The following is a 22,044-nucleotide window of genomic DNA, read 5'->3' on the forward strand; positions in this document are numbered from 1 at the left end:
GCTGGAATTGTTTGGCTGACAGACACAAGCTATGGATGAAAAGGAACTTGTGCTAAACAAATACTTGTATTGTAATAATGATATTTACTTCATTTCAGGTTAATTGGCAGTGCATCCATAGCACTTAAGGATCTTGTTGGTAACCAAAGCAGATCATGCCCTTTCAAACTCATACCTCTGCTAAATGAAAGGGGACAAGAAACTGGAGTGAGTGGCTTACATTTCCTGCTTTTATTGTAGTCTTGATAAAAAATGTTCCAGCAGCAAGAAGCAAATATATTTTAAAGTTATTTTTACTGTATTGATTAAGTGCTTTGCAGTTTCGTAGTAAAAGCTTTAGACAAATATAATTTATAGCAAGATGTAATTATTCCTGTATAGTCAGCCTGATTGATATCAGAGAGATTCCTTTAAGTTAGTTAAACTATTTTCTGTGCATGTATTACGTATTTGTATATGTTCTGTAGATACAATGAGACACAGGATGTACTTAATACTAGGCTGATTTTCACATACATGTATTTTTTTCCTAAGAAACAAGTTGACTTCACTTTTGCTGTATTCTTTCTAATGTCCACCTGTGTCATAGCAGTGATTCTAGGAAGCACATAATCATGTGAATGTTTACTTCCAGCTGGTTCTGAAAATTACACAAGAACTTGCTTAACTTAGTTTAGCATGAGTTTAAATTTAACAGAGTGATTAACCAGTCTGATAAAAGTAATGTCTGGAACGAAACTTAATGTTTGTGCAGACTGGCTGCTAAGGCACTTTATATTACATTCCAGCTCACGTAATAAGAGGCCTTAAAGGGTAATTTCTGTATTTCATCAGCTACAGTTTAATATCATGGTTAGTTGGTTATGGAGTCTGTTTCTTTTTTTCCTGACTCCTCATGTTACTGTGGCAACTCGGAATAATAATGTTTTATTCAATCATCTAAAACCACAGTGAAGCACAAAAATGCAATTCTGCAATTAGAATGGAAAATGAGATGTGTTTTTACTTCCAGGATGGAAGCATGAACTGGCTTTAAAGGGCCAGATAGGAAATGCTGCTTTTTTTTCAGACTTACGTTGCTAGTCAGATAGTGCTATTTCTATTTTTGTTTTTTCACTTTTCAATGTAGGATGTCACCTAATCTTCATCAGTATCGTGAAACTAAATAAATTAAAATTTGTTGAATGTGTTATGTACTTGTATTGGAATTGATTTTTCTAAATATAAAAAATATACATCATTTTGTAAAATAAAATTTTAGAGCAATAGTCTGAAATTTTATTATAAACTTACCTGTGAACATATGTAGTTGTTCTAATACTGTACATGAATAATAACTCACTGCTTTAAATGAGTTGTTGTGAACATAGAAAACCATGTATTTTTCTGTAGGCAACAATAGATTTGGTAGTAGGATATGAGCCACCAGCCGGACCTGCAAATCCAAATGACCCAGGAGGGACCAATATACAAGAAGGTATTTCAATCTTTTTTTCAGAAAATTATTGTTTGCTCTCTTATGTGTCATTTTAACCAGACTTTTGCTGAGAATGTTTTTGAGATCCTCCATTTTTTCCAACTCATCAGAGAACTGTGAAGGAACAACTGTTTTCAGTTGACAGGTAAATAATTACACTAACAGTCAGACCATGCTTGTGCAGAAATAATTAAATGTAATAAATGTTTTATGCTTGAGAAGAAATAAATCAGTTTGACTATTATCTACTGATATTAAGTAACATAAGATAGGAAAGAAGATGAAGAGTCTCCCGAGGTGAAATTTTGATTCCACTGAGACATGTGCTTGGGAAGTGGAAGAATAGGTAATGCAGACACAAAAGTTGTGTGTTAAATTACTAAAACTCAGAATAATTATGTGGAAATGTGGACTTGAAGGCTAAAAATGTTAATTGACTTGTAGGAGATTAGTTTGATAGTTTTTAAAAGATATTCTATAATGGAATACAGATAAAAAGAGGTTTTTAGATAGTATCCAGCAACTGAAAATTTCAGTGCTAGCTAGCAAACAACTCTTAGTACATTATTGTAAATGCCTATTTCCTATTAAATGAAATGATTTATGATTGCTGCAGTTCTGAATCAGAAGTTAGAAATGAAGTGTTAAGTCAGGGTGTTTAATCAAGTTGCGTGTTTCAACCAGGGCAGATGGATTCTTAAAGTTGTTAGGGAGATGGAGACTTCCAGACACAAAATATATGTCAATCATGATTTTAGGCATCTATCTCTTACAAGGATCACTGAGGAATTCTTTATGCAAAGTGATCAACGTCTTGTGTTTGTAAACTAACTCATGAATTTAACAAGCATTCTGTTAATGCTAACTACCATACACAGCATGTTCTTGTACATTTTACCATATTCGTTGTCCTTCATTTAATAAAGGAAGCTAAAAACACAAGGGAATGACACTTCTGTGGTCTATATATTTATAGATCCTGTTTCATAATACTGGAATTTCACTGTATGATTCAGTACTGTAGTGTCATGGGGTCGTAGAATTGTGTTCCGCAAAGATACTGTGATTTCAGAACCCTCTTTAAAGAGGATTTTTAACAAACTTCCCCTTATTCTACAGATGTATGCTGTATAGGTGGATTCAACGTTTTATTTTAAATGGCAGTATTTCCCTTCACACACTCATAAATGGTTTCATATTTTCAAGATACTGAAGTAAAAACCAATGCTATGCAACAGTCTAGTCTTGCTGCTAGGAGAAATGCCATCCACCAGTTGAAGCTAAGCTCAACATGAGCCAGCATTCTGCATCTGTGGCCCAGAAAGCCAACTGTATCCTAGGCTGCATGAAAAGAAGTACAGTCAGCAGGGTGGGGGAGGTGATCCTGCCCCTCTGCTCTGTACTGGTGAGACCTCACAAGGAGTTACGCACATACATGTGGAGTCATCAGTACAGGAGCACATGGACCTGCTGGAGTGCATCCAGAGGAGGGCCACAAAAATGATTCAAATGATGGAACACCTCCTCTACAAGGACAGGCTGAAAGAATTGGTGCTGTTCAGCCTGGAGAAGAGAAGGCTTTGGGGAGACCTAAGAGTGGCCTTTCAGTGTCTAAAGGGAGACTAAAGACAGACTGTTTAGCGGGGTTTGTTGTGATAAGCAAGGGGAAATAGTTTCAAACTAATAGATTTAGATTGGATGTAAGGAAGTTGTTTTTTTTACACTAAAGGTGGTGAGACACTGGTGCAGGTTGCCTACGGAGGTGATAGATGCCTTGTCCCTGGAGACATTCAAGGTCAGGCTGAACAGGGCTCTGGGCAACCTGATCTAGTTGTCCCTGTTCATTGCAGGGGAGTTGGACTAGATGACTTTTAAGGGTCCTTTTCAACTCAAACGATTTTATAATTCTAATTGTCTTAAATAATCTGCACCTCAGATAAGGACAGATCTATGGTTAATTTGGCTAGGATATAAATGAGATAATACAATTTCAATACTATTCATGTGTGTCAGATTCTTATTACTGAAACTTCAACAAGAGTACATCAAGCTGTTTATCACCTGCACTGTTTTTTAACTGTAGCAGATGGAGAAGATGACGGAGATTGTGAAGATGCTGTGGATGGTGCTGCTGGCATCACACCAATAGTTCCAAGTGGCACAAGGGAATCGCAGCTAGCTAGGCGCATCACCAAAGGAAAGAAAACACGGAGAATCCTTTCTAACAAACCACAAGATTTTCAGGTAACCAATTTATTAAATACTGCTTGCTGCCTTTTTCTGACATCACTCCTTTCACATCATATTGAGTATTTTTAATGTCAGATCGTTCAAAGCTAATGCATGTGAAGAAAACTAACCTCTAAATTTAAAAACCTTTAAAAGCCTAAATTTAAATTCCAAAGAATTTTTCATATTGTTACGGAGTTGTCCAGCTTTGGAAGAGCTGACTGAAATATATGTGAATCTTATTTGCTATATAATTGGAAGATACCAAGTTACAGTATCAGCTTTAAAAATAAGTAGTGAAAGCAAGTAAAAAAAAAACCGTATTGAAAAGCTTATCTCCAATTTGTCCTGTAAAATTCAAGTAAAGTTATATTTGCTGTCATAATTTTGAAAAGTCTGTCCATATCTACCAGCTACTTGAGGTTTGATTAACTTTTTTTGATGGTGTATTCAGAAATTGCTGGACAATAGAAACCTTAGGGAATGAGCTAATACAAATGTTTGATTATTTATGTCTTTTCTTATTTATTCAGATTCGTATTAGAGTCATCGAAGGTCGTCAGTTACCTGGAAATAACATAAAACCAGTCGTCAAAGTTCATGTTTGTGGTCAGACACACCGAACAAGAATCAAAAGAGGAAACAACCCTTATTTTGATGAAGTAGGTGTTGTAAGAGTCATGTGGAACATTGCCCATGTGATATAACAAGGGCTTTGAATAGTTATGTGCAGGCTATAAAATCACCGAAAAAAAAACAGAAATTACTGTAGACCTCTATGGTGTCTGCAGCTGAGTTTTCAGTGCAGTGCTTTAGTTTACTAAGACTGCTGCACAGAATCTGGAAATGCCACTGCCTCACTATATATAATCTGTAAATGCACAGCTAGATTTCTCTCCAGATAGAGACTTGTACCTGAAGCATACGGAAATGGCAGAATAGAATTCATAGCAGCTTAAAGGGCACAAAAGTGATTGTGTATCTGGAACAGTAAATCTACAGATGTTTCACTCATACTGGCCAAAAAAAAAAAAAGAAGAAGAAAAAAGAGAAAAAAGAGAGTGAGAAAACAACTTGCACCTTAATTTAATCAATTTGACGTCAGTATGTAGAGGAGAGACCATATTTATGTACCCTTATTTTGTGTTGAATAGAGTATTAACTGAAGTATGACTGGATTCAAACACCAAACCTGGTAAAGCACATATTATAAATAGAGCAAGTAAGCTAGTAAGTAATATATTTATCTTCACATTGTGCAACTCTCAGATTTTTTACTGTAGCGTTGAAATTCAAAGATGCAAATCATTAAAATCTCTATCACCATAAAAACTACACAAAACCTTCTTGACAGCTATTGCAGAGGTGACTAAATCAGGATTGAATGTCCTGGAGAACAAAACTTTTACAATTGTGGAATATGTTTCCCTGAGGAGAACATGAAGTGCAGAGCAAAGGCAGTGCTCAAAGTTTCCAACACAACTATACCTACTACATTCTTTTCAGTGGAAGTCTTGACTGTCTTCTGTTTTGTACTAAGTTTATTTACCATGTTCAGTTTTTAATTCTGCAGTAAATAATTATATAATGTTTTCAATACAGAGGCAGACTGAAAATATGATGACAGGTTAGGCTTCATAAGCCTCCTAAGGTCATGTTTTCAGATTTTCTTCTCAAAGGATTATATGTTTGCCATTTTGAGACAGGTTTTTTTGTTTGTTTTTACCTTAACAGATATTCTTCTACAATGTCCACATGACTCCTTTAGAGTTGCTTGATGAAACAATTAGCATTCGGGTAAGAAAGGCAGTTACATATGGGATTCTCGGGCCGTTTCACTGTCATAATTAGGAGCATTCCTGATTCATGTCTGTCTTTATAGGTATATGATTCTTACTCCCTTCGAGCAGACTGTCTAATGGGTGAATTTAAGGTGGGTGTGAAACACCTTCAGTATCTTGACCAAATTAAAAAAAACAGGAGAAATTACTGAAGTCTCTGTTTTAAGCATTTAAATTTATAGTGCTTTAGCATGGGGCCAGAGAATTACCTAGTGATGCATTGGTTGTTATGCTAGAGACTATTTGCTCTAACCACTAGCAATTGATTTTCTTATTTGAGTAGATTATTGTTAAAAGAAAACTGTATCTGCTTTATATACCAAGTTCTCTCGCTTATAATCCAAGCAAAAAAATCTATTTTCCAAAAGGTAGTTGTTCTACTCAAAAACTAACAGGCTGATTATTTAGCATGACAGCATAAAGATGCAGGTTCTGAAATGGTGTGGAAAGGTGTTCATTTGATCAGAAGTTTAAGTAAAAGAGATTACAGAAAAGTCTCTTAAAGTAACTTCTCATGATAATAGTGTGATTGGTGTTATTGGTACAGTCAATATTGGGAAGTAAATATCTCCCCTATTGAAGGTATTCCTAAAGCAGTACAAACAAAGCGTTCACATGCTAATTACAATGTTTGCTCAAATTCTCTATTATAACATTTCCAATATCAGTGTTGATTGTCTTACATTTGCTTATTTTGTACTGAAAAGATTCAGTACATCTCTAGACCAGATACGTGTGGATGAACGCTCTTTATATAAAGCAGGTTATGCCACAAATCTGGTAGCTTTTGCTTCTTGCTGCTTAGTTTCTCTATAATTTCCGACAGTGAGTGAGAGACAGTGTTGCTCTGATTGTTCATTCACTAAGAAAAATAAGCAGATGACAGCTTGTACTTCAGATGCTTTCTGTTCCTGCACAAATTTCAGGAGGAACCCCTGCAGGAGAAATTCTCTCTAGAAAATGACTGTTTTCAGACCTGTGAGGAATACTGGCCCCAGTTGTCATGAGCAGACATACTTAACCTTCTTGAACATGTTTGAAATCTGATACAATTAATACAGTAGTGGTGTATGTGCAATCTTGTCCAGGTTTTGCCTAGTGGGAGAAATATTGCTTATCTCTTACAAAAGAAAAATGAAATGATTCATTAGAAAAATGAATTTAATTTCTGCAACTGAAGGATGAGATTTTCAGCAGGAGATAGGCTTTTCAGAACTGTTTTGTTGCATTATGAATGTAAAATTAAGGGAAAATAAGGAAATTCAAGAAAGCAGTAAGCTAGCTCCATCTTCTGTCTCTGATAAATGGAAAAACCAGAGATCCAAAGAAAGAGGGAAGTAACTACCTCTGTTAGACTGTATACATCACTTATGGTGTTATTTTCTTGGATGCTATATCAAAATTCCTCATTTATCAATGTAAGGCATTTTCTCTTTTTCTTCCCAAGAATATACTGTGTAAACTTTTATCCTGTTTGTCACAAACTTGTGGAAAAACTTCAGAGGAGTTTTCCCCGCTATTTTGCTTCTATCTGTTTCTTCAGATGTGAAGTTTTTGTTCTTTATTGCAGATTGACATTGGCTATATCTATGATGAACCTGGTAAGTAACAGCTACTTCATAACTTCTTTCCTAGTTTGAAACTTGGAATTGAAACATTTTCATTACAATTTCTTAAGTAAATTGAGACTTCTGCTTAAAGTATTTAAAAAAAAAAAAAAAAAAAAAAGAAAGAAAGAAAAGAAAAGAAAAACCAGTATGTAATTCCTTTCAGTGCTTTCAAGATGAAGAACAAGGACTAAAATTTGTATATTAGTTTTGGTATCAGACATTTTTTAAAAGTGCTTAAAGCACTGCAAAACTATTTGTTCATTGTGTCACTGTACTAGTATGCCATTTAATTTTTTAGCAGTACTAGATGTCTCATCTCAGTGTAGATATTGAGATCTAAGACAGGAGAATTTTTTAGCTTTGACATCATGAATTTTGCCTTTATGAAATTGTTATTATTAGGTGGGTTTTGCCTGTTTAATTTTAGGCCATGCAGTCATGAGAAAATGGCTTTTGCTGAGTGATCCTGAGGATACAAGTTCAGGAGCTAAAGGCTATATGAAAGTCAGCATGTTTGTCCTGGGAACTGGAGATGAGCCACCAGTAAGTTTGACTAACATGCTTTTTTGCTTTTCTTCTGCTCTCTCCACCTCATTCATGGATATCTATTCATGTTCCTCCTCACACTTCAGGGATTCTGCATAAGTCCTTCTGTGAGCAGTATGAAAAAGTAAGGAAATACTTAGGAATTGTTTCAAGGGCATCCAGTACTAAGTGACTCTCAAAGTGTTATCCTCTCTAATTAAGCCTTTGGGCAAACTTTGTCTATGCTGATCAACCATTTGTAGATATTTCTTTATGTCCTGGAAGAAGCAGAAATGTGCTATCCTGGTGTTGCATGTGAGCTAATATGTAATTCTACTTAACATTGGTAATCAGGCTGAGCAGGATATTGGTGTCAGTTGAAAGATTAACTCAGGAATGTCTCAGCTATTGCATAATGTAGATGAGCCTGCAGAGAAACCTGAGTACCAGAAAGCTCCAAATACTTAACTGGTAAAAATCAGGCCCATCAATAGTTTTAGGTTAGTTAATTTGATGTATAGGAAAGAATATGATTGTTTAAAGTAACTACTACTACTACTAAAAATTCAGTCCTTAACAGTCTGCTGTCTTGTCAGGGTAAAAATAGACCTGCTTCCCTGTGTCACTTTTTTTTTTTTTTTCCCCACCCTCGAATGTTTTCTATAGTTTCAATTCTGCTATTACCCCTGCCTGAGATTTTTACATGTTGCTCCTCCTCAATTAAAGGTAATGTGGTCCCTACAATCATGGAGTATCTCCTTGTTCCATGTTATAGAACCATGGAATAATTTGGGTTGAAAAGGACCTTTAAAGTTCATGCTGTCTTAATGATTCTTGATATAACAGTGATATTTGTAGTTTTTTATGGCGAAGTTTTTGATCTCTTTATTTTTAAAACAGTAATTTCTGGTAAATTATATCAGAATTGTACACGTTAGCTAGTTGTTATATGATGCCTTACCACAATATTAATCTCAAGATGAGTATGAAAATTGCATGAAGTTGGCATTTTGTGCGAGTATACTAATGATCATCAGATGATAATGGTTTTAAAAGTGTGATTGTGATAGGTTGGATAGAGGTGAAAATTAAATGAAATGGTTTAAGTGATTTTTTTAATTATTTTTTTTTTAAATTGATAATACCACAAAATTTCATTCTTTATAGTGGAACTGACAACAGTTTTCTTCCTGAAGTGGACTGCAGGCACCAGTTTAAATAATTGCCTTAAACCTGTATGTTAAACTCCATCTTTCTTAGATAATATCTGCTGTGTACCAACGTATCTCCCAACAGGTTGAAAAAAGGGAAAGAGATAATGAAAGCGATGATGTGGAGAGCAATCTGTTACTTCCAGCTGGAATTGCACTTCGATGGGTCACTTTCCTTCTCAAAATCTACAGAGCTGAGGACATTCCACAAAGTATGTAGATTCTAACTATGTGCCTATTGGTGTACTTGATTGCACATTAGAAAAATTAATACAATAGAAGTACCTACGCTAGCTGCTCAGACACAGCTAACTATGTTAACTGTACATGAACGTATAACATTGCTGCTTGAGCCAGTAATTCTGTGATGGCTTAAGTAGCCTATTTCAGCCCTTTGGTAGTACTCAGTATATCTTCTTAATTCTTACAATGGATAATTTAATGTTATCCACTAGATTAGTGATGTTCATATGTTGATGACTGCACTTCAAGAGGTGGTTCATTAGCCTTCATCCAATCACAGAAGTTATATGCACATAATTAACATTCAAGCACAGTTGGTCTGCAGGTATACTGAATGTTCTATGATTGGTTTTGAGTATGCTGTGCATGTGCCAATTTTATCCCTTTATAGCACAATTTCTCCCCTCTATCTGTGACAGATGGCCATGTATACAGGTACTTGAGCAAAACATTTCAAATATACAACTATGACTGTCAATTCAGGAGCACACAAGCACTCTTTATGGTGTTTCAGGAATTTATATTCTTGAAATTACATCAGAGCCTAAGTTCTCCCCTTTCACCAATAAATATCTGCTCTTCCTAACTTTGTTCATCGGATTAGACTTCACTCTACCTTGATCTATTAATTGGTTGATTTTAGTGTGAATGTTATGGCGAGTTTAAAATTGGAGAAAAACAAATATACAGACTTTAATTTCTGTTTTGAATATTCTCTTCAGTGGATGATGCTTTTGCACAGACTGTCAAGGAAATATTTGGAGGAGAAGCAGACAAGAAAAATCTGGTAGATCCCTTTGTGGAAGTTTCTTTTGCTGGAAAAAAGGTAATTAAACAAATATCTGAGTCATTGCATTTTAATCACGGTCGTGAGGGAGAATTTATATGCCAATATATGTTTTAAGCTTACCAAAATTATGGAAATGTAAGAGCATTGGTGCTAAACTTCACCTAATAAAACGAGGACAGTCTACAAGGTACAGAAGAATGGGTGTAAAGCTGATGACTAATAAAAAGAATGTATGACTAAAGGCTAAGAACTGATGCATGCCAGATTGCTTATCTATTAGTTCCTGATTGCTTTTTTGTAACTGGTTGTGCGGATTTTTCTCGACAGTTAACAGCATTTGTACGTTTTGTGAGTAATATGTTCCTCAGAATACCAAATTTGAGCTGAAATTCAATTGCACAGCCTACACTCATAGCTATCCAGTCTTAAAGAGAAAAAATGTCAGTCCTTGATTATGCTGTATAATGAAGTTACCACCCTCAGTAAGCCAGATCTCACAGGAGATTTTCAGTAGACATTATTAACAAATAATACAGGCTCCCCCATAAAGTATATTCTTCATCAAAATCTGCATAAACTAAGTTGAAATTAGGTCCTTCGTCTTGTTTCTTTGCAGTGGTTAGGGATCATTATTAGTTTGCAGGCACCTTCATTATAGCTAGTGGAAACAAGAAGCTTTTTTTTCCCCTTAGGGTAATTCCAGTCTCGGGTTTAAACACTATTTCAGAATTTACCCTCCAATAGTCATTAAGGTTGCCTATGCAGGTCAGTTTAGCAATGTTTATGAATTGAAAACAACTGGTTTATTGCAGCGTAAGAACCTCAGTATTCATCACTACCCCTTATCTCTCTGAGTAGAATACGACTGATCCAAAATCATAGCTAGAATATGCTTTTTTGGTCCATTTTATCTTTGTCCTTTTTTATGTTTTTTTCAGGTTTGCACAAACATAATTGAGAGAAATGCTAATCCAGAATGGAACCAAATTATTTATCTTCAAGTCAAGGTCAGGTTTTTTTTTTTCTTTTTTATTTGGAAAACAGACATTCTTTTGGTACCCAAAGTATTAAGATTAGAGAGTTGAAACAATTAATGGGTTATTTTATTATCATTGCTTTTTTTTCAGTTTCCCTCAATGTGTGAGAAAATAAAGCTTGCAGTTGTTGACTGGTGAGTTATGACTTAAAGCACTGGACAACATAAATTATATTATGTGAAGTCTGATTCTTTAGCTGTCAGATATTCTTAGTCTCAATCTATAAGCGTATTTAAGAAGATGTGTAGGTATCCTTAATAATACGGTTTCTTTACAAGAAGCCTAATTTGCATAGTGTTAGTTTTGTGCAGTGAGCAATAAACACTACTGTTACTTAGGTGATAGTGAAGAATAGTATTTGTAATATTTGTGTTTGTCTTTTTTCTTTCCTAGTTTTGTGCCCATTAACTAGTACATTCATATTTTTAAAAATGTTTGAATTCCATTGCATTTTCAGATAAAACTTGAATGACTTTACAATATCTGTAAATATTTGTCTTGCACATATTAATACTGTCTTCGCTATTAATCCATGGATTGTTGAATATTAAGCACACTTTGCATTTAGGTTTAGGTGGTTCAAATCTTTGTATGCTGGAGTTGCTGTTCTATCTGTATGCCTGTTTACTCTTACTAAGCATAGTTCTGGAGAGAAGGCAGAAAATCTCACAGGGATCTGGTTTGCAAATTTCTGACTACTACAAATTTCTGACTGTATCCTGAGCTATATAACTGATTATTTTCAGCAGGGCTTCTAAGTTGGTTACTAAATTCTACTATTTTTAAGGAGTTTTTCAGTTTTTCATGATTTCCTCATGATAAAAACCATTTTTGTAACTAGTCATTACCTTCTGCTAATGATAAAAAAAAAAAAAAAAAAAAAATTCCAGACGATACAAATGTGAGCACACTGTCTTGGAGTGCACATGTACTTGCTTCTGTGTAGGATGGCCAATATAAAGTTTAATTAAAAGCTTTCCATTTTCTTTTTTAGGGATCGTCTTACCAAAAATGATGTAGTAGGAACAACATATTTAAGTCTCTCAAAAATTGCTTCTTCTGGAGGGGAAGTTGAAGGTAAATAATTCAGCAGTATGTAACATACTTTCTTCTCTTTGGAGGAACAGTAAGCATCAGTGCTCTTACGAGCATACATTCATATAGCTCGTCAGTTCTGTGGCAGCTGGATTATCTGTTTCCAGAGATTTCAAAACACCACTCACAGAAAACATACAGTGGAACTTTTCAGGGTATTAATGTTTAAACCACATCACATCAAAATAGCAGTAACTCAAAATTCAGTGTTGTGTTTTAATAAATAATATTTAATAAATATAATGATAATGTGCATACAGTTAATGAGTCAATTAAATTTGTAATTTCTTTCCCAAATTCAGAAAACCACGTAATCTCACAGTGTACCATTAGTGAGATAAGTAAATTTGCTAAGATATTTAAGAACAATTCAGAATCAGTGTTTCATAATCATTACTTGATTGGGTACTAGCAGACAAGATTTCTTTTGCCACCTTATAAGTCAATCTCTTCACTTGTTGGGAAAAGAATGTAAAAACTGGAATATTCCTGAGTAGTTAGCCTGCAGGAATGATTTAGAACCACCATACAGCTTTCAGATGCTGAGAGGAATTTTGATCAGTCACTGCTTTAATCAGCAGCTTTATAGAAATCTGCAGTGTAACTCGTGGCTTAAGAGCTCCATGTGATTATTTAGCAACCTTCATATTAATAGTTTCACTAGGTACTATGATTGCGCATCATTAACTTGTGTGCCAGTCAGTTTACATTACTGGATTTATAACTTCATAAAAATTGAAAGGTAAAACTGACTGACTAACTGAAATCAAATTTTGTTAGGCAGGATATGAAGCTTGTAACATATTGTGGAACTGCCTGTGTTCCGGCTTGCACCCACTGCCTCTTGTCCTATTACCGGAATCACAGAATGTCAGGAATTGGAAGGGACCATAAAAGACCATCGAGTCCAATCCCCCTGCAAGAGCAAGAACACCTAGGTTAGGTCACGTAGGAACGCGTCCAGAAGGATTTTGAATGTCTCCAGTGGAGACCCCATGACCTCTCTGGGCAGGCTGTTCCAGTCTTCTGTTACCTTACAAGAAGTTTTTTCTCATATTTATGTGGAACCTCCTGTGTTCCAACTTATTGTCTCCATTAAACAATATATTTGCAATGGTATGATAAGTAGTTTTGTGCAGAGATTTTGGAGAATACTAAGTAATGCAGTTTCTGTTATCTTTCTGTTCCAATATAATACTGTGAATCTTTTACAAATAATATCTTTGTCATCTATATCTATAATCTCATCTTTTCCTAAGAGGTTTTCATACAATTGAGCCAGCTCCATGACAATAGTTCTGTATTATTTTGCCTGAAAAAATGTTTTGTCTTTTTCATGAACACAGTGTGGCATATTGGGTGTCCATATGTAATTTTAAAGCTCATGGTTAAACACGCTTGACATTTATTAATACGTTGTTCATTAACTTGTAGGATGCTGACTCAAAACCATTTCCACAATAAGAATGAATCTAAATTACTGATTTTTATTTCTTTTTCTCTTGTTCACAAAGCCTATGAGATGTGTACTTATTGTCAGAAAGCAGTCCAGTTTGTCTTTGAGCAAGTAACTATATCAGGAGTTTATAGACAAAATGCTTGGCTCCTACCCTGCAGCAGATACTGGAATATGAGATGGGATTGTATTGCCAGTCACATAACAAGCTTTAGGATGTGTTCCCCTTAAAAGTACTGCTTTTGAAAGTATAGCTTTACTTTCATATATCCCACATGCAACCAGAGCCAAAAGCAAAGGTTAGGAAGGCAATGAGAAACCCAAGTCAACCCGAAAAGCCCAAGGGCTGGGCTGTTCGGGGAATTTCAGCTCTGAAACAATCACTTGTACTACCAGCACAAGCATGTAACTTGAACTGCTGCTGAGTCAGAGCTCACTTATGAGCCAGGAGTGCGTCATTTAGGTGCTGGGTAACATGTTACTTGGATTCTCTTCTACTGAAGTACTGACACTGGAATAAACCATTTCTGTGTAAAATCTCAGATTATATTCCCAGGAGCTCAGTGCTGGGATTGAAGCCTGTTCCAGTTTCTAAATGACTGAGAAGCTCCTTTTCCTTTGGAATTCATATAAGAAAAGTAACACCTTTGTATTATAAGTGAAATTCTAGCCCGTATGAACTTTTGTTTTTTTTCCTCAGGCCTTCAACTATATTTTTAAAGCAGCTTGCCTTTTTTTTTTTTTTTTTTTTTTAATGCTATTGTCTCCTGTCTTGTAACATCTTCAACATCTTCTATCTTCTCTTTTTATAATATAGAACTTTCATCTTCGGGAACTGGGTCTTCATCATATGAAGGTTTATATCTTGGTCTGTTACTGATTTTACTCCATTGCCCAAACTGCCTAAGAAAACCCATCATCCTTAACGTATATACACATTTTAAAAGTTCTCTCAAAGACTTCACCATTGTAACTACAAATTATCAAACATAGCTTACTGTATAAAACAGTTTGGGCACTGGAACTGGTTGCTTCTGGTTGGCTGATGCTTCAAGCTGTGTTTTAAAGTTCAGCATGCACTCACTTCAATTATGAAGTGCTCTAACAATGGATCGCAATTTTTAACTTACTAATGAGGTCAAAACAAAAAGCAGTTTGCAGCTGCTTAGCCCTGCAGTAGTAAATAATTGCAAAAAACAATTAGCGCATGCTTTGCTTATAGTTAGCCACATGTATGAAGTTTGAAAAATGAAATCCGATTCTGTGACAACCTGGAGAGATGGCTCTTTCTTACCATTTTGAAAGATTTCATATAAATATTTATGTAATGAAAAATAAATATAGTTGGAGCGCAGTCGAAAGGTAACAAACACATTCCTGCACCCAAATACTTTTTACTATTTTTCTTAAAGTAATACTAAGTTAAAGGCCAAAATAGCTTTTTGGAATCATTTTCTGTAGTATGTGATCATCAGCCTTCTAAATGTTAGTCTTTGCTTTACCATGAAGTACAATCAGAGAGTTACACCACAGTTAAAACAGTGATATTAATTCTGCTAAATTCTAGATTTCTGTGGTATGGTGTGCATGTTTATTGTGGCTGTTCAGCTAGAGCAGTGATGACATCTGCATTTAAATGAATGCAGATGTTGTGTTTCATTTCTTTGTGGAAAAGATGTTTTTCTATTAACATGTGAGTGTATTCACATTAATGAAAATCTAGTATTTGGAGTGGGGCAAAAGTTCTGTTTATTCTGTGGTGTTTTTTTTTTACTGCACAAAGCAATATACAGTAAATATGTACAATGAAAGAGGAGGTTAGGAACAAATAGTCAACAGATAACAAATATAGTTACTTTAAATTCATATTATATACCCAGATAATAAAGTGTTCTTAATTTACTAATAACTAATACCTAACTAATATCTAACATTTGTTCTGTTGAGTTTGAAAGTAATGATGATTTTTTTTCTGTCTCTGAATGATAACTAACAAAGATATAATGGTTATGTTTTCTTGTTAGTCAACACTGGGGAAACAGAAGTTGGCTTTTTACCAACATTTGGGCCTTGTTACTTAAATTTCTACGGAAGTCCTAGAGAATACACAGGATTCCCAGATCCATATGATGAATTAAACTTTGGAAAGGTCAGTTTCTTTATTGATTTTTTTTTTTTTTTTAATAAAAGGATTAAACTTAATTAGATGAAATCAGTTTATTAACTCACTTTAAATTTTATTTTTTTCATATTATACTCCCTTTGTTTTTTCTTTCTGATGGTAGCTTCTTATATTTGTTTAAAAATCATATTTTTGAAGGAGCAACAGAGGTTGTTAGTGATTTTTCACTACCTGTATCTCTTCGTGCACTTGTATTTCTTACCTCTTTGTTTTCCTAAGTATGCATTTATTTTTCATTCCTATATTTACAATTAATTTCAACTGTTTTTTTTTTTTCATTTGTTCAAATATGTATATGCGTGCCTCTGCAGAATTTTTAAGAACACTTCAGTGATGCCATAAGCATGTACAGGCAAAGAAAGATTGTTACTTCAAGAGAAAAATGTAAAACTGGATTAAATCTGTCATTCTGTTCTAGGGAGAAGGAGTTGCTTATAGAGGAAGAATTCTGGTTGAACTATCTACAGTGCTCGAAAGCAAACCTGTTAATAAAAAGTTAGATATGATTCCTAATGATGACATACTGGTTGTTGAGGTAAGTTCTTGTTTTATTGTCACTGCTGGTAATGGAGGTCTACCTTGTATGCTTATTTCTGGAGTGTGATCTAACATACTAAAATTGAAACTGTTGAGTTGAATCTTAGAATCAAGAGATGCTTATTTATAACACAGCTTCAGAAATATGAGACCCAGGTGTATGCCCACCCTGCTATTGATGCTGAGTTGGGACCATTCATGAGGGGTCTGGAGCAGAGTCTCATCAGGGTTGGGGCCTTTGGCTGGAGCAGGGGATACTACACCCTGCCCTGCACTCCCAGCTGGAGGCTGACGCATCCAGCCCATGCCCTGCAGGCTTCTGGGCTGTCCTTACCAGGCACTTGGAGATCATTCTGTGTCCTGCTAGCCTGATGTCTGAGCTTCTCCCACCCCAGGAGCCTTGCAGATTGGTCAAGGGCTTCCTAAGCAGCCTGCGGGGCAACAAAAACTGGGAGCCTCACCATGGCAGGAGACACTGTCTGCCTCCTCAAGACAATCCTGGGAGCCATTCCAAACCCATTAAGGGAAGAGGCATCCAAGGCTTGCATCTTTCCTAGGCTGAAAGCAGAGGTGGGTGTGGGACAGAGAAGGAGGGCAGCTCTGCACTATCTTTAGTGGACAAGTGCATGGAGGAGATAAGAGCCCTTTGGATTCACGTCAGCAGTCCTTGCTCCTGCACCCAAGGGATGTCCCTGTCTGCCCCCAAATCACTAGGCCACTTTGAAGTCTGGATTTGTGCAAGGCCTTTAATGTGGTCCTGCACCACATCCTTACTCTAAATTGGAGAAATACGGATTTGAAGGCTGGACTATTCAATGGATAAAGAATTGGTTGGATGGCCGCAGCCCAGGGGTTGGGGCCAATAGCTCCATGCCCAGGTGGAGAACAGACACAAGTGGTATCTCCCACGTCTGCATCTTGGGACTAGTGCTCTTTAACACCTTACTGGTGACATAAATTATGGGATCAAGTGCACCGTCAGCAAGTTTGCTGATGACACCAAGCTAAGTGATACAATACAGTTGATACAATAGAAGGAAGGGTTGCCAATCTAATAGTGATAGAACAAGGGGGAGATGTTAGCTGGAAATTCTTTACTTAAAGAGTGGTGAGGCGCTGGAACATGTTGCTGAGAAAATCCATGGATGTGTCCCATCCCGGGAGGTGTTCATGGCCAGGTTGGATGGGGCGCTGGGTGGCAACCCTGTCCAGGGGCGTGGAGCGCAATAATCTTTATGGTCCCTTCCAACATTAGCCTTTCTATGATATTATATCATTTTTATACTCTCAAACACAGTAACTTATGACACACATATGTTGTTTTGGTACATCCCAGAAATAAGCAAAAAATATTAAAATTACTGTTTCCATTGAGCAAATAGTACTATTTTTTAAATTGTGGTTCATATCTTACAAGTATTTAAACAGAACTAAAAATGTTCTTGTTGTAGAAATACCAGCGCAGACGAAAGTTTTGCTTGGCTGCTGTGTTTCATTCTGCTACCATGCTGCAAGACACTGGTGAGCCTATCCAGTTTGAAGTTAGCATCGGTAACTATGGCAATAAGTTTGATTCCACCTGTAAACCTTTGGCATCAACAACTCAGTACAGTCGTGCTGTTTTTGATGGTAAGAGTACTGCTGGTATTGGGATAAAATCATGTGAAATTGTGAGTTGAGGGTGCAGGGTATTTATAGCTTTGGAATCACAGCTCTTACTCCCCTAAAAATCACTGGAAAATGAACAGAAAATAACGCATGGTTCTTCATGGTCTTTGAAGAGTAGACTGACAAGCCTGCAGAGGCTTTTAAAGAAATTTTTGTAGAATTCAGTTTCTCTGACTATATACTAGGAAAACTAGTAGGAAAAAAGTCACAGTGTTTTACAGGTATCTAAAAGCTAGGGATTGAGAAGAGAAAACACCATCAGAACATTCTGCTTTCAAAGGTAGCAGAAACTTTTTTTAACTGAGGGTCTGGCAGCCCGAAAGAAAACAAGGAACCAATTCCATAGAAAAATATGTTTTGGCTATAAACTTAGTTTATTAAATGCAAACAGTAGGAGTTATTTTCTCTGTGTATTAAAAGATCAGAGAAAGTGATTCTTTGAATATTTTATTTCAGAAAAATGCATTAATTCTCACAATGTTTTACATTATTAAATAATTGGTTAGAACAGTGAATGTTAATGGATTATTTATTGAAAAAAAAATCAATTTGATTATGATACAGTTTGAAGTCAAGTTTTACCATCCAACAGATGCTATAGACACTGAAAAATATAAATCCTTTCCTAAGTTGGGCTAGCTTTCACGTTCTTCCTAAATGATAAGTTTATAAGTGAAGTGAATAGAACAACTTGTACAGTGTACAGCATGCATCCCTGCCATGAGTTCTACATCTAACATACAGATCTCTCACACCAGGTAATTATTATTACTATCTGCCATGGGCAAACACAAAGCCAGTGGTAACACTGACTTCTTTTTGGGAGGACATAAGTCATAGATTAGACCCTGTGAATGTAATCCTGAATGTGGTTGAAAGACTGGTGAGTTACTTATGAACTTTCTTTCTTGCTGCTCTGTCTGTTTTCTTGGATGTGTAATGAAAATGACATTTTGAGCAAATGATAGAACATAATTTTTCTCCTTTCCTGTTCAAAGTTAAATGTAGAACAGTGTGAGAAATGGCATTGATAATCATACATATGTATTCTGGCAAGGCCTAATGCTGCTTGAATCTGCAGGGAATTCACACAGAATGGACGAGTCCTCTTCATTTGGGAGTGTGTTGAGTTTGTAGAACTGTATTTGCCTTAAAGTTAGGTGCAATGTGACGTAATAGATACAGTGTGAAAGAACATATAAAAAGTCAGGTTACATTGGAGTCAAGTTTGAATATCTTAGTCTTTTTTTGATTTGGGCTTTAAAATAAGATCAAAATAAAGTCTTGACAGTTATATTGACTATAATGCTGCAATTTAAGTTTCTAAGTGCAATCCTTTTCTTTTAAATTCCTCAGCAATCCAACTTATCCAACTTAAAATCAGGAATGCAGGCTAAAATTTCTGAAAATAGATTAGCTGAGATGTGGTTGAAGCTGATTGACGAACTTACAGACGATATAAGGTAAAATAACCTGTTTTTATCTCTTGCCTTATCTTTCTAGGTCTGCTTTTAATCTTCTTTGTTGCCTTTACTGAGTCAGAGAACAAATTCTAAAGACTATAAAACTCATTGCCTGTATGAACTGACTTGAAAAATGGAATTCCAGAAGTTTCTGAAAGTAGTAAAACATCACTGATATTGCTAGTGAAGTCAGCCATCTAGGTGTGTTATTCTCTGTTATCTTAGTCAATGGTAATGAAGAGCATCTCTGTGGGGGAGCGGAGGGAATCTAAGGCAGAGCTGCCTTGCAGATGTGAACATTGTGAATCTCTGATGTCTTTCTACCACTTTATCTTAAAGCTTTTTAAGCTGTTTAGAGCTTAGGGGCTGTAAAGATAAGATTTTTGAGTGATCCTTTAGCCAACATATCTGTAATGTGGTCAGAAAGCGCAATGGGAGTCATCACTTAAGGTTTAGAAGGAAAACAAATTCTAAATAGCAAGGAAAGAATCATATGAAGAAGAGGCATTAACAGAAGGGGATGAGGAAGGGGATGAAAAATGAGAGAATTATTCGTTAGAGTAAATAACAGAAAATATGCAATTATAGAAGGATTAATTCATCAAGCTCTAGAACTAAAGTAGAAGTGAACAGAGGAAAAAGCGAACACGGTGGAGATCATTTTACATTAGCAAATAATTGTATGGTAAACAACTTATCTCAAAAGATAAACCTACTATTGGTCAGAAGGAAGCAGAGAAAGAACTGATGTGCTTTAGGAAAGCGAAACATTAAGGGCAAGCTATTATCACATGGAGCCATCTGGAGAGTATAGAAACTTTAAGCTTTGTATTGGTGATCAACAATCCATCATCTGACACATCTGCACTGCTATTCGAACTTGTTTTATTAAATAACAGTAGCACCTAGACATACCAACCACATTAGCTTTCTGTTGTTTATAGGATACAGTGCTCTCTGAAGTTTATTTTCAGGAAACTCATAAAAACTTTGTCAAAGGCAAATAAATACCCTGGGTTGAATTCATAGAACAGTTTTATTTGCCATGGTAAAGTTTTAACGAATAGGAGTTTTCAGTGCACTATTTAAACCTAAAATGTGATGACTTTCTGGAAGTTTGGATATGGTACGTTTGGACCAAGTGTAAGTACTTGTACCCTAGACAGGCAGCATTTGCATTCAGATTAGTAGAACTAACTATAGTAATAGGTGCAATAGAGAGTGGTAAGGTTTTGCAGAGTCAAAGTCCTTAGAAATGCATGGCTTATTATTAAAACTAGGTCAGAGAAGGGCCAGTCTTTCCAAACTTTCCAAACTCTGGAATTTTCTTCAAGTCTAACATTAAAAAACTTCTAATGAAGGAATTTAATTGTGGATCTTTGAAAAGCTACCTTTTTTTTTTTTTTTTCCCAAACCCACTCCTCAGAAAAGCTATTTCTTTCCTGGGCTTTATTGCAGTGCTGAAGTATTGCTTACTTCCATTAAATAGTTACTCTGCCCTCTGGTGTCACAAAAGTTCTGTGTTACAAATTTCTTTTAGAGATTTTTCCATGTATTGTTGCCGGAGAGTTAGATAGCTCTCATAGTCATAGACACAAGCTGTATTTATATATTGAATTTCTGAGAATTTATGGCTTCAGTGAAGGAAGGGAACCTAAACTTGGTCTGAAGGTGCCAGTTTCATCTTTGAGGTATACATTCTGACACAATAATTTTCTGCATATTTTAGGGAATAGATTTTGCTTGATTTGGTAAGCAGCAATTACATGATAGCACGTGCCTCAGACTATTCTATATTGGTGCTTCTTACATAAGCACAGCATTTCTTCAACTTACTGTAAACACTTGGTCAGCTGGAAATGTCTGCAGAAATGGATGCTGTAGTACTACTCTGGTGGTTTTCAGTTACAGAAAGCAGCACTCAGTCTTTTGCCGCTGTATGCATGTACTCATTTAGTGTATGGCTAAATAAAATTCACTTAGGTTATTAACCATGATAAAAATTCTATTTTTCAGTAAACCATTTCCCCTCATAGAAGGCAAATCTAATATTACAGTCCTTGACACTCAGATAGAAAAGCTACGCTTAAGGTCTCTCAAACAGATTGGAGAAGCAGCAACAAGGATGAGGAATGAAGCTACTGATGTGAAAACCACTTTGACAGAAATTGAAGATTGGTTGGATAAATTAATGCAACTGAGTGAAGAGGTTAGTACCACACAATATCAACTATTCTGTAAATTTAAAAGTAGCCGTCTCACCCAAACTGGTATAATGGTCACTGTTCATCAAGCAATATCTGCTCTATTTAGAAGGGCAGTTTTAGATGCCATGAATGTAAAAATGCCTCTCTGTAATTAGGATTTACTTAAATATATTATTCTAGCTTGTTATCCAGTTATTCTGAAAATGTATATTGGGCCATAACTGTAGAATTACAACAGGCTCTTTACCTCATCAAAGTGGCTCTGTTTTTTTCTTTATTTTGTTCCAGATTTGCAAGTCACTCTGCAGGTTCAAGGACTACAGGGTGTATGTAGTACTTCTGCAGGTCATAAGCCATAGTAATTAAGTTCTCATGGAAATTTTTGACTTTTCAACAATGTCTTGAGTTTTCATCTGGATTATGCTCTTTCATAATTGGTTTTCATGACATTGTAGAAGTGTCTATTTTCTCTT

At 35.7% G+C, this 22,044-nt stretch overlaps 1 protein-coding gene across 8 annotated transcripts in view; it reads left to right on the forward strand.

Annotated features, from left to right (window-relative positions):
- Nucleotides 1-22,044, forward strand: part of MYOF (myoferlin) — a 67,429-nt gene that overhangs the window by 17,922 nt on the left and 27,463 nt on the right. For 4 of the 8 annotated variants that reach the window (XR_014884585.1, XM_019617669.3, XM_010714553.4 and 1 more), the window contains exons 4-23: nucleotides 99-207; nucleotides 1,393-1,477; nucleotides 3,561-3,721; nucleotides 4,240-4,368; nucleotides 5,441-5,503; nucleotides 5,589-5,639; nucleotides 7,118-7,148; nucleotides 7,585-7,700; nucleotides 8,979-9,105; nucleotides 9,859-9,962; nucleotides 10,865-10,933; nucleotides 11,054-11,097; nucleotides 11,958-12,040; nucleotides 14,332-14,370; nucleotides 15,539-15,663; nucleotides 16,115-16,231; nucleotides 17,685-17,862; nucleotides 18,660-18,784; nucleotides 19,258-19,364; nucleotides 21,381-21,573. Coding sequence is in view for 7 of the 8 variants with exons in the window: in XM_019617669.3 (XP_019473214.1) it covers nucleotides 99-207; nucleotides 1,393-1,477; nucleotides 3,561-3,721; nucleotides 4,240-4,368; nucleotides 5,441-5,503; nucleotides 5,589-5,639; nucleotides 7,118-7,148; nucleotides 7,585-7,700; nucleotides 8,979-9,105; nucleotides 9,859-9,962; nucleotides 10,865-10,933; nucleotides 11,054-11,097; nucleotides 11,958-12,040; nucleotides 14,332-14,370; nucleotides 15,539-15,663; nucleotides 16,115-16,231; nucleotides 17,685-17,862; nucleotides 18,660-18,784; nucleotides 19,258-19,364; nucleotides 21,381-21,573 (2,056 nt within the window). In the remaining variant the exon portion in view is untranslated. The remainder of the gene's footprint in view (nucleotides 1-98; nucleotides 208-1,392; nucleotides 1,478-3,560; nucleotides 3,722-4,239; nucleotides 4,369-5,440; nucleotides 5,504-5,588; nucleotides 5,640-7,117; nucleotides 7,149-7,584; nucleotides 7,701-8,978; nucleotides 9,106-9,858; nucleotides 9,963-10,864; nucleotides 10,934-11,053; nucleotides 11,098-11,957; nucleotides 12,041-14,331; nucleotides 14,371-15,538; nucleotides 15,664-16,114; nucleotides 16,232-17,684; nucleotides 17,863-18,659; nucleotides 18,785-19,257; nucleotides 19,365-21,380; nucleotides 21,574-22,044) is intronic. The other 4 variants (XM_085228935.1, XM_019617666.3, XM_019617668.3 and 1 more) reach the window with 3 other exon arrangements.

This window comes from Meleagris gallopavo, chromosome 8 (genome assembly GCF_905368555.1).
Source record: "Meleagris gallopavo chromosome 8, MGAL_WU_HG_1.1, whole genome shotgun sequence".
Classification (NCBI taxonomy): Eukaryota; Metazoa; Chordata; class Aves; order Galliformes; family Phasianidae; genus Meleagris; species Meleagris gallopavo.